Source organism: Aedes albopictus, chromosome 1, assembly GCF_035046485.1.
Source record: "Aedes albopictus strain Foshan chromosome 1, AalbF5, whole genome shotgun sequence".
NCBI lineage: Eukaryota > Metazoa > Arthropoda > Insecta > Diptera > Culicidae > Aedes > Aedes albopictus.
The window spans coordinates 107,809,944-107,829,340 of NC_085136.1; the positions used below are offsets into that span (position 1 = coordinate 107,809,944).

Below are 19,397 nucleotides of genomic sequence, written 5' to 3' on the forward strand. Positions count from 1 at the left end.
GAAATTGATCAGTGAGGTGTAATTGATCAGCGTGAGGGCCATTTTTATCGCATTAAACCTAAAACAATTTAAAAAAAAATGTCCACCATGTGGCTCAAGGGTTATTGAATGATGAGTTTACATGTTTTACAACCAATTAGTCACATATTTCTGTATAAAACTCAGTATTTTTCGAAACAGTGTGCTAGACGAACTTCAAAGACACTTTTAAACTTTTGTTACCAAAGCTGTATCGCAAATGTAATAAATATTCGAATGAATGTTTCTAGTTGCCAAGTATTCGCTTAACCCGATTTCGTCATCAAACGTCCTATAAATATTGAAATGTATGCATAAATTCTAGTTATCTGGAAGTTATAACATATTCAGTATGGAAATTGCATACTTTCAGGCGTTTTCTTAGGATTTATTAAACTTCAAACTTAAATAATTAAAATTTTGGTAAAGTTGTTAAAGTTTGGCATAGCTTTTCGCATACTGGGGTGGTTAATTCATGTGGAAAAAATATTTTCAGCACTTACAACAACATTTCATTGACTGATCAATTTCACCCCGAAAGTAAAATTTTTGATTTTTTATTTCAAATGATATTTTTTTGTAATAAATCGATTTGTAGTAGAATAGAACCTTGTTGACTGATGAATTTCATGGTCGTAATTATTTTAAATCATTGAATGTAACCATATCGATAAGTATTCAAAAATTATTCGCCAGAAACTGCGAAAAGTGACCAATTTCACCCGAAATCACAGTATTGTTATTTTCTAGCCGACAAAGTATCAAAGTAAGTAATTGTGAGATACCTTAAGCATTATCGGAGTAGAATGCTTTAACCTATTTAATATAATATGGTAATACGCAATACATATTTAGCATAAATAGCACGTTAATCAACAAACATACCCATTGTTTGCTGCAAATAAATCATTTGCATGCCTCATGGTCAAACGCATACTCTGCTAATTTGCTTTATTGTCGCGCTTATCTTTTATTAGAGTCCTGCGGCGGTCGTACGCTCGCAAGGCATACCGCCGCATGACAGTCGCAAGGCAAAACAAAAGAAAAAGTGTTCCCGCCAAAAACAAAAGCACGTGGGTGACGCGAAGTGACAGATGTTTTTGAATGTATTTGTGACGAACGGCAAAAGTGGCTCAGTGGAATGAGTGTTCTTGCTGTCAAACCCCATATAATGGAATTATATACTTTTAAATCTTGTACCGCTGTTATGATTAGTGACTGTCGCGCTTATATAAGAAGCCAGAGGCAGATAATCGCCATATTCTGATTTTTCTTGAGAGGCATAATATTTGAAAAGTTTAGAAGCATAATAAAGCAAATCTAAACCCAGATTTAAATTAAGATCGGTTCGAAATCTGTCAGCGACACAAACAATGCTTTTAAGGCAATCCATTGTTTCGACGTGAAATTTATTAAATAATGTTTGTCACAAACATATAAGACATCCAAAACTCACAAACAATCCTGCAATTCATCTGAATGATTACCAAAACATGCATACGATCAGAGCAAGGTTCGTTTGTACTCCATCGTTGATGTCTCTCTACATTTTTGCACGGATTACACCGCGTAATCGTTAACCGAACGGTGTAAATATGCAATCCCAGTCATAGCCACAACAATTCTCACCAGCTTATAGCTGCAGCTCCAACGAAAGGAAAAACTGCAAACAGCGTTAGCTCCACACTACTTGCTGACTGAACGCCCCCTAAGCAAGCAGAGCAGCGCACCGACCACTCTCACTCTCAGTAGGTAGTGGCGCGAAAAGCCACCGGATCGTGGAGCGAATTTTCACACGCGTTCGATCTCTTGCTCTGCGGTGGCACCATCCGGAGAACCTCTCGAACGTGAAGGAGAGACCCCAGCTGAGCACAACCGCAGAGCAGAGCCGAGTCAAGTGGCGCGCGATCGCGACTTCTGTTGCTACCTCCACACCTGGATCCATCAGCGGAGCTTCGCTCCACAGTCAGTCAGCAGCGGTTCATTGTTGTTTCAGCCAGGTGCTATAGGGGGTCCTAAGGTGAGAGCGCCACCCGGGTTGTTTGTTGTTGGATCGCGTGCTGCTCGTTGCGCTCCGCAAAACTCACTTGCAGGCGTCGCGACGCCCGCCCGCTCGGTTGATCGCTACTAGCTGTGGTCGCTGGTTGTCGCCATCGTCGGTCGGTGTACCTACCCGGGAAGGTTATAAAACACTGTGCAGGATAGGTCATTAAAGGCATTTGGCTAAAGAACGTCCCCTGGTGTAGTCAGTCGGTCCGGATCGTCCCTCCTCTCTCTGTTTTAGTCGAAGATTAGCGTCGGACGCGTGTGAGTTTGAGTTTTAATCCTTTTTTTTCGAGGGTGTTGATCGAACGGGAACGGGAAGGAACAGTTCGGAAGGATTCCTGTGGAAAGGATTATCAAGTTCGCTTTGAAGATCAGAACTGAAGTTCAAGGATTGCCGCCGCCAGTGAATCAATTAGTGACAGTAAAAGAAGCCTCTAACATGGCGAAACAGAGTGACTGTTCAGTGTCGAAATCATTAGATTTCAACTAAATCGGTGGAACCCTCCTGAAGGGGGTGGCAAGTTATAGGAACACACCACGTACAGCCAGGAGATCGGTCGCGAGGTGCTCGCCGTGTGATCGAGTGGGAAAAGAAGTTAGCTGACGGTTCGATCCAACGGCTCGGTGTGCTTTGTGCTCATATTCATATCAACATTCAGTGGTGAAGCACTAGGGCTCCCTCAAAGTAGCATTTGCGGTGCGGTGTGCGATTGTGAGTGCAAGAAACGGATTTCGGTGAAGAAGAGCTCGCAACAGTGTGATTTACCACCCCTGGACGGACGAATGAACGAACGATCGATCGAACCAGCGGATTGGACGGGACTGGCATTAATAATCGGAACAACGGATCCTAGGCGCGATCCGAGAGTCATAACCGATCGATGTGCATATGAATTGGATTTGATTGATATTTAGTTTACGGATTCAGTTATTGTTGAAGCGAATTTCAATTGAAAGTGAAATTGATACATTTCTGGGGCTGATATAACGCTACCGTTCGGGGCACTTTCCAGCGAAGCTCGGAAACGGATTTGAAATCGGATTATAATTTCTATTGTTATTTTTTTTCTTTCGTTTCGTTTTTTTCTTTTTACTTCATTTTTATGTAGGGTTTGATTAGTGAAAAGTGTTTGTTTAGTGGTTTGAAAGGAAAGCAGGAGATTATTACTTTGGAGCAGGAGTAGTAGCAGTTATACAACGCATAGATTGGATAGAAGGATGAGATTCCAGAGAACGGTAAGTGTGATAATTGAGTTTTACTTGCTTTTTTTGTTGATATAATGTGTTTTTTTTTATTTATTTAAGAAAACAAAAATATATGTGGATAATTTTTAAGTGTTAATAGTATTTCGGTAATCGATCTCCTACATATCTCATGTAGTAATTCCAAGAGCATTTGTTAACCCTCGAGCAGTCGCGTCTTTGACTACCTGCAACGACGCCACGCTCACGCTGTATACCAAAAGCGTGCATTTTTCATGGTGCGTGTACTCAGTACACGACGCGACCGCTCCCGGGTTAAAGTAGTTCAGAAGAATGTATGCTCCAAAGTATGCACAGATTTTACAAAGCTTTACAAACCTTTTTTCAAATTTTTGGTAAAGTTTTTTTTTAATGTGTTGATAACACTTCGGTAATCGATCTACTACCCAAAATTTCAATACAATTCCTCGAAATCGGTGGCCAATATTCTTCAAAATCAACCGAAACTTTAAAGTTAGTCCACCAAATTTACCACACAGGAACGTGTTGTACTTTTTTTTCAATTTTTCTTTTTTTTTTAATTTTTTTAATATAAATACAGAATGTATATGAGCATATGAGATCCGCGCGAATAACTTTTGCATTGAAGTAGTTGGAGATGAATTTGATTAAGGGTTCATATCTTAAAGAACTCAAAAGCAAATTTGTAAGATTTTTGGAAATATTATTAGAAAATTCTAAAAATTTAAAAAAATTAATTCTAAAATTCTATTTTTAAAAGGAATTCTATTTTTTTTTAAATTTTTTTCTCAAAACTACTTTGGGTTGTTCTAGAAAAAGAAAAAGGAATGAAACTTTTTTTAGTCTTTTATTTATTCTGATCTCTTTTCGAGGATGATCATGCAACAGTTTGAAAATTTAAATTCACGAATTGGAATCAACATAGTGTAATTGTTTAAAGTTTTCGTCATCATATGCATTAATTGAAAATTCAAACCAAAGCAGCCATTTATGCTGCTTGTCTTAAGGTTCGTTTAGATCATCAGGAATATTTCTTATTAATAAATTACATTTATTGCTTTTTACATTCAAGTAGACAAAAATAAAATAAAAATGAAAAACCCATTTATACATATTTTTTCTTTTTTTTATTTACATAAAAGTCAGTGCTTTCTGTTAAAAAATCGCTAAAGCGCATTTTTTTTGAATGGGTTCTATTAGTTTTAATTTAAACTGAAAGAACAAAAAACTTCAGTCATTTTTGAAATATTGACTTGATAATTAAATAAAAAAAAGTTTAAAAAGTTGTGTCTTCACATCCACCCCACATAGTTTCATTGTATTCTAGAAGGGTCTTACTGGATCAGTTCGCATGGTATTGGCTTTTACTTCTGAGGGATTCCAGATTTTTTGCCCTGTGTTCTGTTCCCATCCGTTCTTGAATTTCAAGGGAAGTAATTTGATCTGTATACTTGACTGGAGAGCAAATTTAAACCACCATTTTTATCGACGTTTCTATAAACCTTTGTTAGCGTCCCTCAAATTTCTTGCATATTCCTGGTGTTTGTTTAGATCATCAGGGATATTTCTTATTATAAAATTGTATTTATTGATTTTTACATTCAAGCAGACAAAGATAAAAAAGAAAATGAAAAAAAAACCTTTTAAATATATTTTTTCTTTTTTTTTTATTTGCATAAAAGTCAGAGCTTTCTGTTAAATATCGTTTTTACGCATTTTTTTAATGGGTTCATTAGTTTTGATTCAATCTAAGAGAATAAAAAACTTCAGTCACCTTTGAAACTTTGGCTTGACAATTAAAAAAAATTTTTGAAAAGTTGTGTCCTCGCACCCACCCCACATACTTTCATTGGATGCTAGAAGGGTCTTGTCAATTACTGCATCAGTTCACATGGTCATGGCCTTTACTTCTGGGGGATTCCAGATTTTTTGCCCCTGGTTCTGTGCCCTTCCGTTCTTGAAATTCAATGGAAATAATTTGTTGTTTATACTTGAATAGAGAGCAAATTTTACCCACCGTTTTTATCGACGTTTCCCTCGGTTTAGATAACTGCTTGATATATTCACATGCTAATAGCCCTTTGCTGAGGCATAGCAACGTGCAAAGACTTGCGTCGTCCAAAATCTTTGGCAGAACCTAATACTAAAATAAAATAAAAACAAAAAATGGAAAATATAAAAAACTTTGTTAACGTCCCTCAAATTTCTTGTATATTCCTAATGTTTGTTTAGATTATCAGAGATATTTCTTATTATAAAATTATATTCATTGATTTTTACATTCAAGTAGACAAAAATAAAAAAATGGAAATAAAACCCTTTTAAATATATTTTTTTCTTTTTTTTTATTTACATAAAAGTCGGAGCTTTCTGTTAAATATCGTTTGTACGCATTTTTTTTTGATGAGTTCATTGGTTTTGATTCAATCTAAAAGAATAAAAAACTTCAGTCACCTTTGAAATTTTGGCTTGACAATTAAAAAAAAAGTTTGAAAAGTTGTGCTAGAAGGGCCTTGTCAATTACTGGATCAGTTCACATGGTATTGGCCTTTACCTACTTCTAGGGGATTCCAGATTTTTTGCCCTTGGTTCTGTGCCCATTAGTTCTTGAATTTCAAGGGAAATGATTTGATGAGTATACTTGACCGGAGAGCAAATTTTAACCACCATTTTTATCGACGTTTCCCTCGGTTAAGATTGCTGCTTGATATTATGAACTCACTTGCTGATAGTCCTTTGCTGAGACATAGCAATGTTCAAAGACTTGCGTCGTCCAAAACTTTTGGCAGAAACTAAAAATAAAATAATAAAAAAAAAAACGAAAAATGGAAAATCTATAAATTTTTGTTAGCGTCCCTCAAATTTCTTGCATATTTCTGATGCTTGTATGGTAGGGTTGATCTAGGTGAAATTCTTGGTGCAATTCTTGGAAGAAAACCTTGGAGAAATTTGAAATATATGCAAATTTTATTTCATAGAAAAGTTGAAAGTCTTTCTAATTTTACGAATGCCTTTATAGTTTAAAAAACGTTTTATATTTAAACATCAAAGCCGGTAACATTGAAAAAAAAAATCATAAATTTTGCCTAGCTTGTAAAACAGTTTAAAATTTCATATAGATCTGTGAGTTGTTTGGGCTTTGATTGACATTAGAAGATAAGCCACGAACTTAAGCCTCAAATACTGAAGTTTAGAGACAAAAGCCTTGTTCTGGGATGATAGAATTATAATGTTTATGTTCTTTGCATGGTTCCCTAGAAAATTAAAATTCTGGCAAATTAGTGGAAAATCAATTATTTCCAGAGCTGTGAAAAATATGAGTCAAGTAAAATCTTCCTTTCTTTTATTTTTTTATAAATTCATTTCATATTTTTGTATAAATTCACAAATTTAATTTTGACTTTTTTTATCCCCCGTTCAAACAAATTGGCGGAATTTTATATTTTGCTTTTTTTTTATCAAAATATCTGGTCTTCCTCAAAACTTTCTCAACAATTTTTTTCTCTCTTTCACCTGTCCAAGAGTTGTGTGATAAAAATGTGAAAAAATATATGGAACGACCTAATTACACTAGTTACAGCATTTTTTGAAATCGTTTTGAGTACGAAAACGTGAAAGATTTTTTTTTTTTGTATCTGTATTAACGAGATTTTTAGCCCTAGGCTAGTTCATCTCGGGACCCACGCTTTACTTCCCTTCCGAAGGAAGAACTCACATTTTGTGAGTTTGTTGGGAGTGGGATTCGATCCCAGGTCCTCGGCGTGATAGTCAAGTGTTCTAACCATCACACCAGGTCCGCTCCACCGTGAAAGATTTTTTTTTTTTTTTTTTTTTTTTTTTTTTTTTTTTTTGAAATTTCGTCATCTTTCCATATGAGGCTGTCGATTTGAAATCGTTTTTTTTTCCTGAAAATTTTACTATGACTAACTACTACTACTATGACTAACTAAAAATGAGACATTAGTTTTTTGGAAGTTTTGCTCGAATTTAAGGAGATCGGTCAATATAATCACCAATATCTCGGATGTCACTAATTTGATGCAAGAATTATATTCAGATGATCGAAACATATTATATTCAGCTTTCTATTTTTTTAAAAATATAGAAAACTGGTTGACCGCAACGCAAGATATTTATATTTTTGTGCATATTTTTAAAAACCGTAAAGCTCGATTTTCAGGAAAAAAAAAAATGCTCAGAAACTATTCTCCTTGAAATTTTTTGAAGCACGATCTTGATAACAGCACATAATTATGCATCAAAAATGTTGGTCGTTGAGAAAAGTACACGACTTTTGTTTTGTAAAATAGTGAATTTTATAAAAAAAAACCGTAGTAGAACATACCACATGGAGAAAAAAAAAACAAAAATTGAATTCGCACTTAATGAGTCATAACGAATTTGGGAACATTTCAAGACTTTCTAAAAGCAGTTTATAAAAAAAGTACTATGGTTTTTGCTTATAACTTATTTTAATTGTACATCCATTGAAGGAATTCAAACAAACATAAATTATCAATCCTGTGCTCAAAAATTTGGAAAATTTTAAAAATTCTGTTTTGGTTTTTGTGAAATAACTATGATAGTTTTTGGATTGATTTTTTTTATCTTGAACGCTATTTTTGGTTCGACTATTCCTTCAGATATTTCTTTGCCTATAAAATCTGTATAATACAGAGAAATATGTATATCTGACACCTCTGTGTTACTATTTTTTGCAAGTTTTCCATATATTTTTTTCTTTTTTTTTTTTTGAGAAACTACAAAACCGTCGAAAAAGGTCAAGGGACTTATTTTTTAAATTTCAATCCCTATGATTTGCATTTCTAAAAATTATGTCATCGTTTTCGGTGAGAATTGCATTTGGTAGAATTTGAACGAAATAGTGCAACAATTTTAAAATAATATAATTCAGATGATGGTCCTTGACTGTACCTAATTTTTATTTCCTGACAATGTTTTTTAAGGTTCACAATAGTTACTACATGTTTTTTTTTGGAATTTATGTACAAAACCTTTACAAATCTAAAAAATCAACAATTTGTAACAAAAATAAAATGTTCCGCAAAAACTTGTTCATAAACTTCGTAATGAATGGCTTCTTAATCTAAAATTAGATTACCTAAGTTTACTTTAAGTTTATGGTTACATTCATGGCATAATGTAACAATACAACAATTATTTGAAGTGTTTTCATAACTATTTCGTCAAAGTTTGTTGCATCGATTGCTCTTAAAATAAATAAAATTTAAACTACCAATTTGATTGACATTGGCATTAAACTATCTTAAATTTTCTTGGGAACTATTTCAAATCAACCAACTTTAGAATTAATTGTTGATGCCTTTAAAAATCACTTCGGCAGGGACTGTGGTAATGTGCTTGGACATTTCTTGGGATTTTTCCCAATGACAAAACTTCTTTAGCAACTCCTTTGAAATCCTTCCGGCGATTTTTTTTTACCAATGACATACGAAATTCCTTTGAGATCTTTTTCGGCAATTTTTAGAGAATTTATTTGGCCAATTTCTTTGCAAATGGTTTGTTATATTTTTTTGGAATTTTTAAACGAATTTCTTGAGCAATGTCTTCGGAACATTATTGGGCAACTCTTCTGGTAATCTTGTTGAGAAATCCCTAGGAAGTACTATGGAGATTTCTTCAGCAATTTCTTTAGAAATTTATAAGGAAGTTTTTTTTTTGAAATCTATAGATGAAAATACGGGGATGAACCTCGGGCTGAATTTCCCCATAATAAAAAGTCAATAATAATAATAGATGAAAATTAAACGGGAAGTGTCTTACTTACACCTTTTTCAATATCAATATAAAAACTGTTATAGTTTTGTAAAATGGCTCATTCCAGTTGGTAAGGAATTGCCAAATAAATTTCCAAAGGGATGGTCGAAGCAATTCCCAAAAAAAAAAAAAAATGCTGAAGAAATTGTGGAAAAAAAAATCCTAAAATGTTTGTCTGTGAAATGGGCGAAGAAATTACCAGAGGAATTGCCAAACATGCTTCCTTGGAAGTTATCGAAGAAATTCTTTCTTCTTCTTTCTTTGGATTTTCTAAAAAAAATGTCGGTGCAATTTACGAAAAAACTGCAGAAAAAAATTCTCATAGATTGCCGGAGTCGTTCTCAAAGAAATTGCTGAGAGAGAATGCCCAAAGAAATTATCGATGAAAATTCCAAAGAAAGTTCCAAATAAATTTCAAAATGGGACATTTCAAAAATTTCATCCTAGAGAAATTCACGAAGGAAAAGTTGGAAACCTGAAGAAAAAAGAAGAATGCTTTTGTTTGGAATTAATTTGGCCAACTCCTTTGAACATGCTTGCACAATTTGTTTAGCAATTTCTTTGGTAAATCATCTAAAATTTTGCAACTTTTTATATATTTTTTACTTGTTTTTTTTTTAAATTTTGTAAGAGATGCTCGGCATTTAAACCACGGGTGATCGTCGACCGATTCGATGCCATTTTGTACGTTGTTATCGCTGCTGAATACTTAGTAGAGGGCGTATCAGGAGCAATCATTGACCAAAGCACAAGATTTTTGAAGATTTTGGGGTTACGCTGATTAAAATATGTGTGATGAGATATTTGGTATAAAACATCTTATGATACCATGTTGGTGGCCACAATTTGATTTTTTTTAGATTTTTATCCAATGTTTTTGGTTTGTAATGCAACTTTTTCTAGAATGCTAGAAATAAAAATAAATGCAACTTTTTCTAGAATGTTCATTAAAACTTTGTAATTTTTGTTAAAAAAAATTAAAATTTTGATTTTTTAAAAAATTTAATTTTTAAATTTTTATCCTAGCTGATGCGTTTCGTTCTAGAGTGATAAAAGTTTTTCCGGTATTTTAATGATTTCAATCTCTTTCCGATGATTATCATATGATCATAAAGTTTAAATTTATGGATTGGATTCAAGGTAGTGAAAATGTTTAATAGTTATTTCGTCTACGTTATTCGGAATAAGCCAACAATTGATATTGATCTTGATTAGACCATCAGGGATATAACTTATTATGATATTATGTTTATTGCTTTAACCCTAGTAAGATGCTGATGACCCAGATAGGCACGCTGGCCATACAATACGCAATCGTGGAGCGAAAACCCTAACATACAAGAAGACATAAATTAAAAAAAATAAAATAAAACCATTTAAAAACATTAATCTATCTGTTAAAAATCGTCCTACGCATTTTTTTAACATCTCCAGCCATTTTTAAATTTTTAGCTTGACAATTAAAAAAAAGTTTGAAAATAATGTGTCTTCACACCCACCTCCCATAGTTTCATTGGATTCCAGAAGGGTCTTGTTAATTATTGGATGGATTCACATGAAATTGGTCTTAACATTAAGCGGGTTGCAGATCTTTTCCTTGTGGGGACACAGATCCGTTCTTGAATTTCAAGTTAAATAATGTGAAGCAAATCTCGACCACAATTTTGGTTAAAGTTTCCCATGGCGTAGATTGCTGCTTGATATTATGAACTCACCTACCATTAGTTCCTTGCTGAAGCATGGTAACGTCGAAGGACTTGCGTCGTCCAAAATCATCGGCAAAACTTCAAAATAAAAAGAAAAAAAAATACTAGGATTTATTTTTGAATAAAATCAATGGCAAAATCTCTAAAGAAACTTTTGTTAGCGTCTCTCCTCGAATATGTGGCATATTTCTGATACTTTTATGGAAGGGTGGATCGTGGAGGAATTTGTGACGCGTATCTCAAAAGAAAACCCTGGTAAAATCTCTAATTTCTGATAATTGTATTGGAATACATAATATTAATTATTTCTAGTGCCTGATAGATTTGTTGAGTAGGAATTTATTTTGTTATCCCTGAATGAATGTCAAGGAAATTTTATAGAGGAATCATGTGGCATTCTCAAAAATTTTAGAAGAAAGAAAACTGAAATCATATCAGAAGGAATCTATGAAAGAGCTCATGATGCTCTTTCGAGAAGGATTAACGCAAAAAAAATATTTTTTTTATTCATCGGCAGATATTCAGCCATTCCATAGAAAAACGATAGAGTGCAACTCCGATTATTGTGAAACTTGGTGGTTTTGTAGTCCATCGAAAATATTTTTTTTTTTTTTTACTTATTCGTTTATTTGGAAGGCTCGGGCGCCACATGGGCATAGCTGAGCCGAAATCTTTTGTTTTTACATTGATTTTACATTTTACAATTTATTACTGCCTTAAGACTATGTTAGTTTGGGAAGCCGAAGTACTGAAAATAATTAGACCCGTATTTTTTATTTCGTCATTAGCGTGACCAATATTCAGATAGGGTGATTTTAAACTTCTTATTTTTTCGTTTGAAAGCTATTGAATTCTAGTTAAAAATACGGAAAAATACGTTATTTCACGTTTTCATGATCTCGGGACCAAAGAGGTACTTTGGTTTTATATTTTTATCAGACAATTCAGGAAATTTGGCGTAACATATAAAAAAATCAGAGATGTATGTTTTTTAGTTTTTGAGATATGGTTTTCTGAAAATAAAAGGAGAAATTTTCCCAAACAAAACATGTTTTTCTAATTTGATTGTATTTTGAATCCTTATACATGTATGGATACCAAAAAGACCAGGAATCACTTTAAAAGCAAAACAAGGCATAATTTTATGAAGATTTTCAATGACAGTCAATTTTAGAGCAGTTAGTATTAAAGTACATGACTCTCGATATTCAAAACATCATATCTTAAATACTAAAAACATACATCTCTGATTTTTCGATACGTTACGCCAAACTTCCTAAATTTTCAGATAAAAATATAAAACCAGGGTTCCTCTTTGGTCCCGAGACCACAAAAACGTGAAAAAACTAATATATTTGCATATATTTCTTTTGCACAAAAACACAGGTTTTTCCATTCAACGCATTCCTGAAAACTAAAATTCAATAGCTTTCAAACAAAAACAAAAGTTTAAAATCGGTTAATTGGTTCAAAAGTTATGATTTTTTGAAAATTTGCAGTTTTTAAAAACCTTGATTTTTAGGATCACCCTATCCGAAAATTGGTCATCCTAATGACGAAATAAAAAATACGGGTCTAATTATTTTCGATGAACTACAAATCCACCAAGTTTTGCGATAATCGGAGTTTTTTTTCTTCTTGATATGGCTTTGAGCACCGCTTACTTGATCTTGTTCGATTTTAATTGGTGTTTCTCGGTGATGATATTAAATTAAAATCGTAATTTGGTTTTACGTTTCAACCTACTTTTATTTTTCGGTCATCCTCAGAACTGTCATATAAAAGGAACAATAAACAAGTTTTCACATTAATTACAATCACATAATTACAAACATTTACAATTTTCAAATTTCTAGTCTAAACACTTACAATTTCCGCCGCGCCTGCGTTCTTTGGGGCGGCACACTTAATTCTAATTATCTATGTCATGTTCCGTCTCGGTGTCGTCTTGTTCGTCGTTGGTCGTCTTTCAGTTTGTGTATCAAGTTATTGTATGTGTTTGAGAACCCGTCTACGTCACGCTGTAAATTAACCGTCGTTTCTCTGTTTATCTTAATGTGAACTACCTCTGCTGCTAGTCTGCTCGCGTCATTGTTGATTCTCTCCAGAATTCTAGTTCGAGAGAAGTCAAAACGATGTCCGTTGTCTAGCGCGTGTTGGGTGAGTCCCGTAGCTGATGCGTTCGTGCGTACTGAGTTCTTGTGTTGCGCTATGCGCTTGTCAAGTGTTTGAGATGTCTGTCCGATATATTCCTTACGTTCGCATGCTTCGCATGGTTTGAAGGAAGCGGTGATGTCATGTTTTTTTCAACGTCTTGCTCACCTTCTCGCTGAGACCCGGTACGTATGGAATGGACACATATTTTTTTGGTTCCTCATTGCACTCCCTCTCTAATGTGTTGTACAACCGGTGTACCCGATCTCTCACCGTTCGTTGAATGAGATTCTCCGGGTAGTTGTTGTTGCGGAGAATGCTCTTTACCGTTCCAATGCTCTCCTGTCTTCGTTCGACGTCCGTGAGTTTGAGTGCTCGATCGACCAAAGCGATAATCGTGTTTACCTTGTGGGTATGCGGGCTTTCCGAGTTGTAGTCGAGGTAGCGCCCATCCAGTGTTCCAGTGGAGAAGGTGTACGATCTGGTGGAAGAAAAATGGGGAGAACTTCAAGAACACACCACCATACCATGGGAAATTTTCAAGCAGGCGATGAAAACTGTTCTCGAAGCATCCTTTTTCCAATACGACGGAAAATTCTATGCCCAAACAACGGGGGTCCCCATGGGCTCCCCGCTTTCACCAGTGATAGCAAATCTAATCATGGAGAAGGTGGAACAGGAGGCCATGACCAAACTAGAGCAGAAACACATCCCACTGACAGTGTACAGAAGGTACGTCGATGATTGCTTCCTAATGGGGAGAAAGGAGGATGTGGAGAAGGTGGTGGAGCATTTCAACGCCATCGATGAGAAACTGAGGTTCACCGTAGAAGAGGAGACGAATGGATCACTTCGCTTTCTGGATCTCACACTCACGAGAAACGAAGAGCGAATCCAGAAGGTCTGGTTCCCCAAGCAGAAGGATGGGCGCTACCTCGACTACAACTCGGAAAGCCCGCATACCCACAAGGTAAACACGATGATCGCTTTGGTCGATCGAGCACTCAAACTCACGGACGTCGAACGAAGACAGGAGAGCATTGGAACGGTAAAAAGCATTCTCCGCAACAACAACTACCCGGAGAATCTCATTCAACGAACGGTGAGAGATCGGGTACACCGGTTGTACAACACATTAGAGAGGGAGTGCAATGAGGAACCAAAAAAATATGTGTCCATTCCATACGTACCGGGTCTCAGCGAGAAGGTGAGCAAGACGTTGAAAAAACATGACATCACCGCTTCCTTCAAACCATGCGACAAGGTAAAAACCACTATTTTTACGAAACTGAAAGACACTATACCACCATTAAAACAGACAAATGTAGTGTATTCTATACCTTGTGGAGCATGCGAACGTAAGGAATATATCGGACAGACATCTCAAACACTTGACAAGCGCATAGCGCAACACAAGAACTCAGTACGCACGAACGCATCAGCTACAGGACTCACCCAACACGCGCTAGACAACGGACATCGTTTTGACTTCTCTCGAACTAGAATTCTGGAGAGAATCAACAATGACGCGAGCAGACTAGCAGCAGAGGTAGTTCACATTAAGATAAACAGAGAAACGACGGTTAATTTACAGCGTGACGTAGACGGGTTCTCAAACACATACAATAACTTGATACACAAACTGAAAGACGACCAACGACGAACAAGACGACACCGAGACGGAACATGACATAGATAATTAGAATTAAGTGTGCCGCCCCAAAGAACGCAGGCGCGGCGGAAATTGTAAGTGTTTAGACTAGAAATTTGAAAATTGTAAATGTTTGTAATTATGTGATTGTAATTAATGTGAAAAATTGTTTATTGTTCCTTTTATATGACAGTTCTGAGGATGACCGAAAAATAAAAGTAGGTTGAAACGTAAAACCAAATTACGATTTTAATTTAATATCATCACCGAGAAACACCAATTAAAATCGAACAAGATAATCGGAGTTGCATTTTTTCGTTTTTCTATGGAATGGCTGTATTATTAGCATATCTTTATACATAGTTGCAAAACGTTCAATATTTTAAACAAAAAAGAAAATCCTTAGCTTTTGCCTAGCGCGGCAAACAGTTAATAAAGGTTTCATACAAATGTGTGCGTTCTCATGGTTTTGATTGACACATGAAGATAAGCCATGGGACTTGAGCCCAAAATGCTGAAATTTAGATACAAACGCCTTGTTTTACGATGATCGAATTATAAAGTTTCTGTTCCTTTTGTGAATTTTTCGTTAACAATAAAATTCTGAAAAATTTGAGAAAACACTATTTTTCCAGATCAGTGTTGAGATAAATTTTTCTTTATTTGTCTTATTTTATTTTGATTTCAGTTAGTTTTAGTTTAGTTCTATACAACTTTTTCTTAATTTTTAATATTTTTTAGACGAATTTTTGATAACAGGTCAAACCTGTGCTCAATAATTTAGTAAAATTTAATTTTCCAGAATTTATTCGTGGAAAATTAACCAGTAATAATTTTATTGCACTCCATTATTTTTTTTATTACTCAAATTTTGACGGCTGTGGGTTCATTGGATATATATTCGACATTTTTTTGGAATTTGTGGTAGAATTTCTTCGGTAATGCATTTGGAATGTTTTCGGCAATAAATTTGGGAATAGATTCGATTATATATTCGTAAATTCATGTAATTTGCTTTGGGAATTCCTTCGGCAAGAATCCCTTTGACAATTGCTCTGTGAACTTCTCCAGTAATGTCTTTGAAATTAGTTCGTAATTTTTATTTGGGAAATTCTTCGGAAATCTATTTAGATTTTTTTATATCCTTCATCAATTTCTTTGGCACGTGCTTTGGTAATTAATTTACATATAACTTCGTCAATTTCACCAAGATTTTTTTCAGCAAGTTTCATTTTGAGAATGTTTTCCGGTGGTTCCGAATTTGTTCGGCAACTCCTTTGGAAATTTCTTTGATAATTTCAACAGCCATTTCTTTTCATTATTTTTTAAATTTTTTTTGAATTTTTATAAAGAAATTTCTTTGGGAATTCAAACAGCAATTTTATTGAGAGATTCTTTCTTATGGAAAATCTATCGTTTTTTTTCTTCGAAAATTTCACAGGACGCATTTTTGGCAATTTCACTATAAATTCTTTCGGCAATTCATTTGAAAATTTCCCAGTAAATTATTTTAGGAATTTCAAAAATTCATAAATTCTCAAAAATTCTAAGGGGTTTCTGGAAGAATTGTCAAAAAAATATGATGAGGAACCTGGGCGTATTAGTGGAGTACCTATTAGTAAAAAGAAGATCGGGTTAAGTACTGTTCGTTTCAATTCCACTAAGAATTTGCATCCTTTGATAGATACGTATTTTGACCTCAACTGTAAGGTCGTCTCCAATATCAGTCGAGTCAAGTACGAGACACTGAAGACGACCTTACAGTTGAGGTCAAAATACGTATCTTTCAAGCGATGAAAATTCTTAGTGGAATTGAAAGGAACAGTACTTATCCCGATTTTCTTTTTACTTCTAAAAAGTTAGAAAGCTGCGTGAGATATTCCCGAAAAAATTACAATAAAAAATACACAGAGGCGGGCTATGAATTACCAAAAAAAAAAATCCCAAAAAATTGCAGATGCAATTTCCAAAAAACTGACCAAGAAATTTCTATACGAATTATCAAAGGAATTCTTTTGGAAGTTGTGGAAAAAATTGCTAAGGAATTGACTTAATCAATTCCAAAAATAAAGGATAAAATACAAAAAAAAATCTAAAGAAGCAGTTGAAGTAATGTCCATAGAAATTTCTGAAACAATTCACCAAAAATGTTTCCTTAGGAATTCTTATAAAAAAAAGCCGAAGAAATTTCAAATGTATTTCCCTAAACAATTACTTGAAGAATTTCCAAAATAATTTCAAAACGGATTTTCCAAAGAAATTCCCCCAAAGGAACTTCTAAATGGATTTCAAAATTATCTTGCGGAAAGAGTTTCCGATGAAATTACTAAAGACATTCTCAAAAAACTTTCATACAAATTCCTAAGAATGCATTATAACAATTCACGAAAAGATTGTTAATATTATTCACATAGGAAATAATGAACATTTTCACAGAATAAATGATGATGGAGTTGTCGAAAGTTTCCTCAAAGAAATTGCCGAAAGAAATGCGAATGACATTGATGAAGAAAACCCCAAAAGAATAAGCGGAGTATTTCTAAAGAGAGCTGCAAAGAAACTCTCGGTGTGTTTGCCAAATTAATTTACAGAGGTATAATCAAAATAATTCCAAGTGGAAACGTTACATTCAAAAAAATCCCAAAAGAATCCCCCAATAAACTACAAAAAAATGAAGCAATTTAAAATAAAATGATTTCAAAATGTGTGGTATGTGTAATAACTGACATTCACGAATGGGTATGTTCTATCAAGTATCATAAAGCTCGAATATTCAATGAGGTTCTTTGGGAGCATATCTTCATCGAACTTGAACTTCTTCAACTTGAAATCAATTACTTTCTATGTTCTACTCATCTAACCTCTGCATGAGCTGTGTACCAGTTGTATCTGCAATTCATCCTAAATATCCAAACAATTGTCAAATCAATCTACAATCGAAACAGATCGTTTCAAACAAGTTTCCCAAAAAAGCTAAATAAAGTACCACTCCTCTATCAAGCGAACTTCACTTGACCACTGCAAACAATACCTATACCGGCTGTTGGTTGGTTGCTTGTGAGGTGTCACATCGAAGGATGTGACCATCACTTTACCGAACAACGACGGAAAGCAATTTGTTTCCATTTTCAGCCAGCGCCCCCCGTCACATCCCAGGGACAACACTACTGACACGCTGCATTCGGTTAGGTACGGTAGTGACCGACACCAATTGTGCATTGAATGTTCTCGACTGCTTGCTTGTTACCATTTTTCTTGTGAATTGTTTCCCCAACTTGAATGGTACCGGCTCCTCCTTGGAGCCGTCTTTGTCGTCGTTGTCGTCACCGGACAAACATTCGATATAGTCTAGTCTATAATTTAGAAGTGAGTGTGATCACATCGGAAACAGACGGTAGTCGGTCTTGAGTGTGTAGGAGAAATCGGGATAAAATGGCTGGATTGTCGGTTGGAATACTGGAGGCTGCGATATTAAGTTACTCTGAACCTTACATAAACAAATTCTATTAATTGGGTTTTGTTTTTTTTACTATGGGTTTTAAAATCTGCCCAAAAGATCAACTATTTGAGGTGGTTTGTATTTTTTTGTGATTTTCAGACCTTCGTTTTGAGAACCCAAAAAACTTCCTAACAATTTAATAATAATAATATTAAAAGTAGCTGTCCAAAGCAGTTCACTAGTTTTTCAAAATGTATTGTATTTTAAATGTAATACCTACAAAAGAGAATCTTTTTCATCACAGCCACAATTTTTTTCAGATTTTTACAGCTGGATTTTGATGTCTCAAGTTATTTTAAGGAGATTTCTTTATTTCACTTCTTGCGCCAGCCGATCAACCACTTAAAAAATCTCTCGGCCCAGTACAAAACCCGGCGAGAGGTGATCTAGGAAAGCGTCATCATATAAACTTTAAATTGGTTTTTAAAAGAGTATAGTAGTTCAAAAAATTACAAAGAAAAACAAATAGGAATACAGTTTTCTTTCTTTCGCTGAAAATCCTATTTGCTTGAATGTTTCTGTCGAGAGATATTTTCATAAATCAATTCCATACAGAATTAAAATCGATTTTAAAATTAGCTCCTAAGCTAAAAAAAATAAAAAAAAAAAAATAAAAACGACGTTGATTTGATTCTGCTGGAAACTACATTTGCTTGCCAACTCCCTCAGAACAAAATACGCCGTGGAGTGATCCAACAAATCGCTTCCATACATATTTTGAATGGTTTTTTTTAATAGTTTCCGGGTATTAAAAGTTATGAACATTTTAATTTCGACTCAGCTTGGCGTTTCAAGTCAAAAAAAAAAATAATAATAATAAAAATAAAAATTGATGAAAAAAACAACTGCCTTGACTTCGCTGGAAACCCAATTTCTATGTCAGCTTCTGCAGAACAAAATACGCCACGCAAATTTTTAAATTAAAACTGGACAAAAGAAAAAAAACATTGCTTGACTGCTCCTTTAGAATATTAAAAACGCCCCCACATAAACTTTGAATTATTGTTAAGATAATTTCCCGGCACCAAAAATAATGAAATTTTGAATTTTGACTCAGTTTGACGTGTTGTCAAAAGAAAAAATAAATAAATAAATAACCCCCTGCTTTCCATGCAAGATTCGAAAATGCAGTTGTCCCAATACCACTGGAAATCATAATTTTACTATAGTATATCACTTTAAAAGTGGTCCCTCATTTCCACTTCCTTGGGAGATTGTTTTGACCCCTATCTCCCCGATCATCGTCTTGCACTGCACTGTTTGCAACAACTTTTCAACAAACTCCGGAGGTTACCTCCAC

The 19,397-nt window shown here is 34.5% G+C and overlaps 1 protein-coding gene across 3 annotated transcripts in view; it reads left to right on the forward strand.

The window, feature by feature from the left end:
- Nucleotides 1–2,015: 2,015 nt before the first annotated feature.
- LOC109397718 (PAX-interacting protein 1) overlaps nucleotides 2,016–19,397 on the forward strand; it is a 122,722-nt gene continuing 105,340 nt past the window's right edge. The window contains exons 1-2 of one of the 3 annotated variants that reach the window (XM_019670029.3): nucleotides 2,016–2,325; nucleotides 3,174–3,300. In XM_019670029.3, the coding sequence (XP_019525574.2) occupies nucleotides 3,283–3,300 (18 nt within the window). In that variant the 5' untranslated portion in view covers nucleotides 2,016–2,325; nucleotides 3,174–3,282. The other 2 variants (XM_019670031.3, XM_019670030.3) reach the window with 2 other exon arrangements.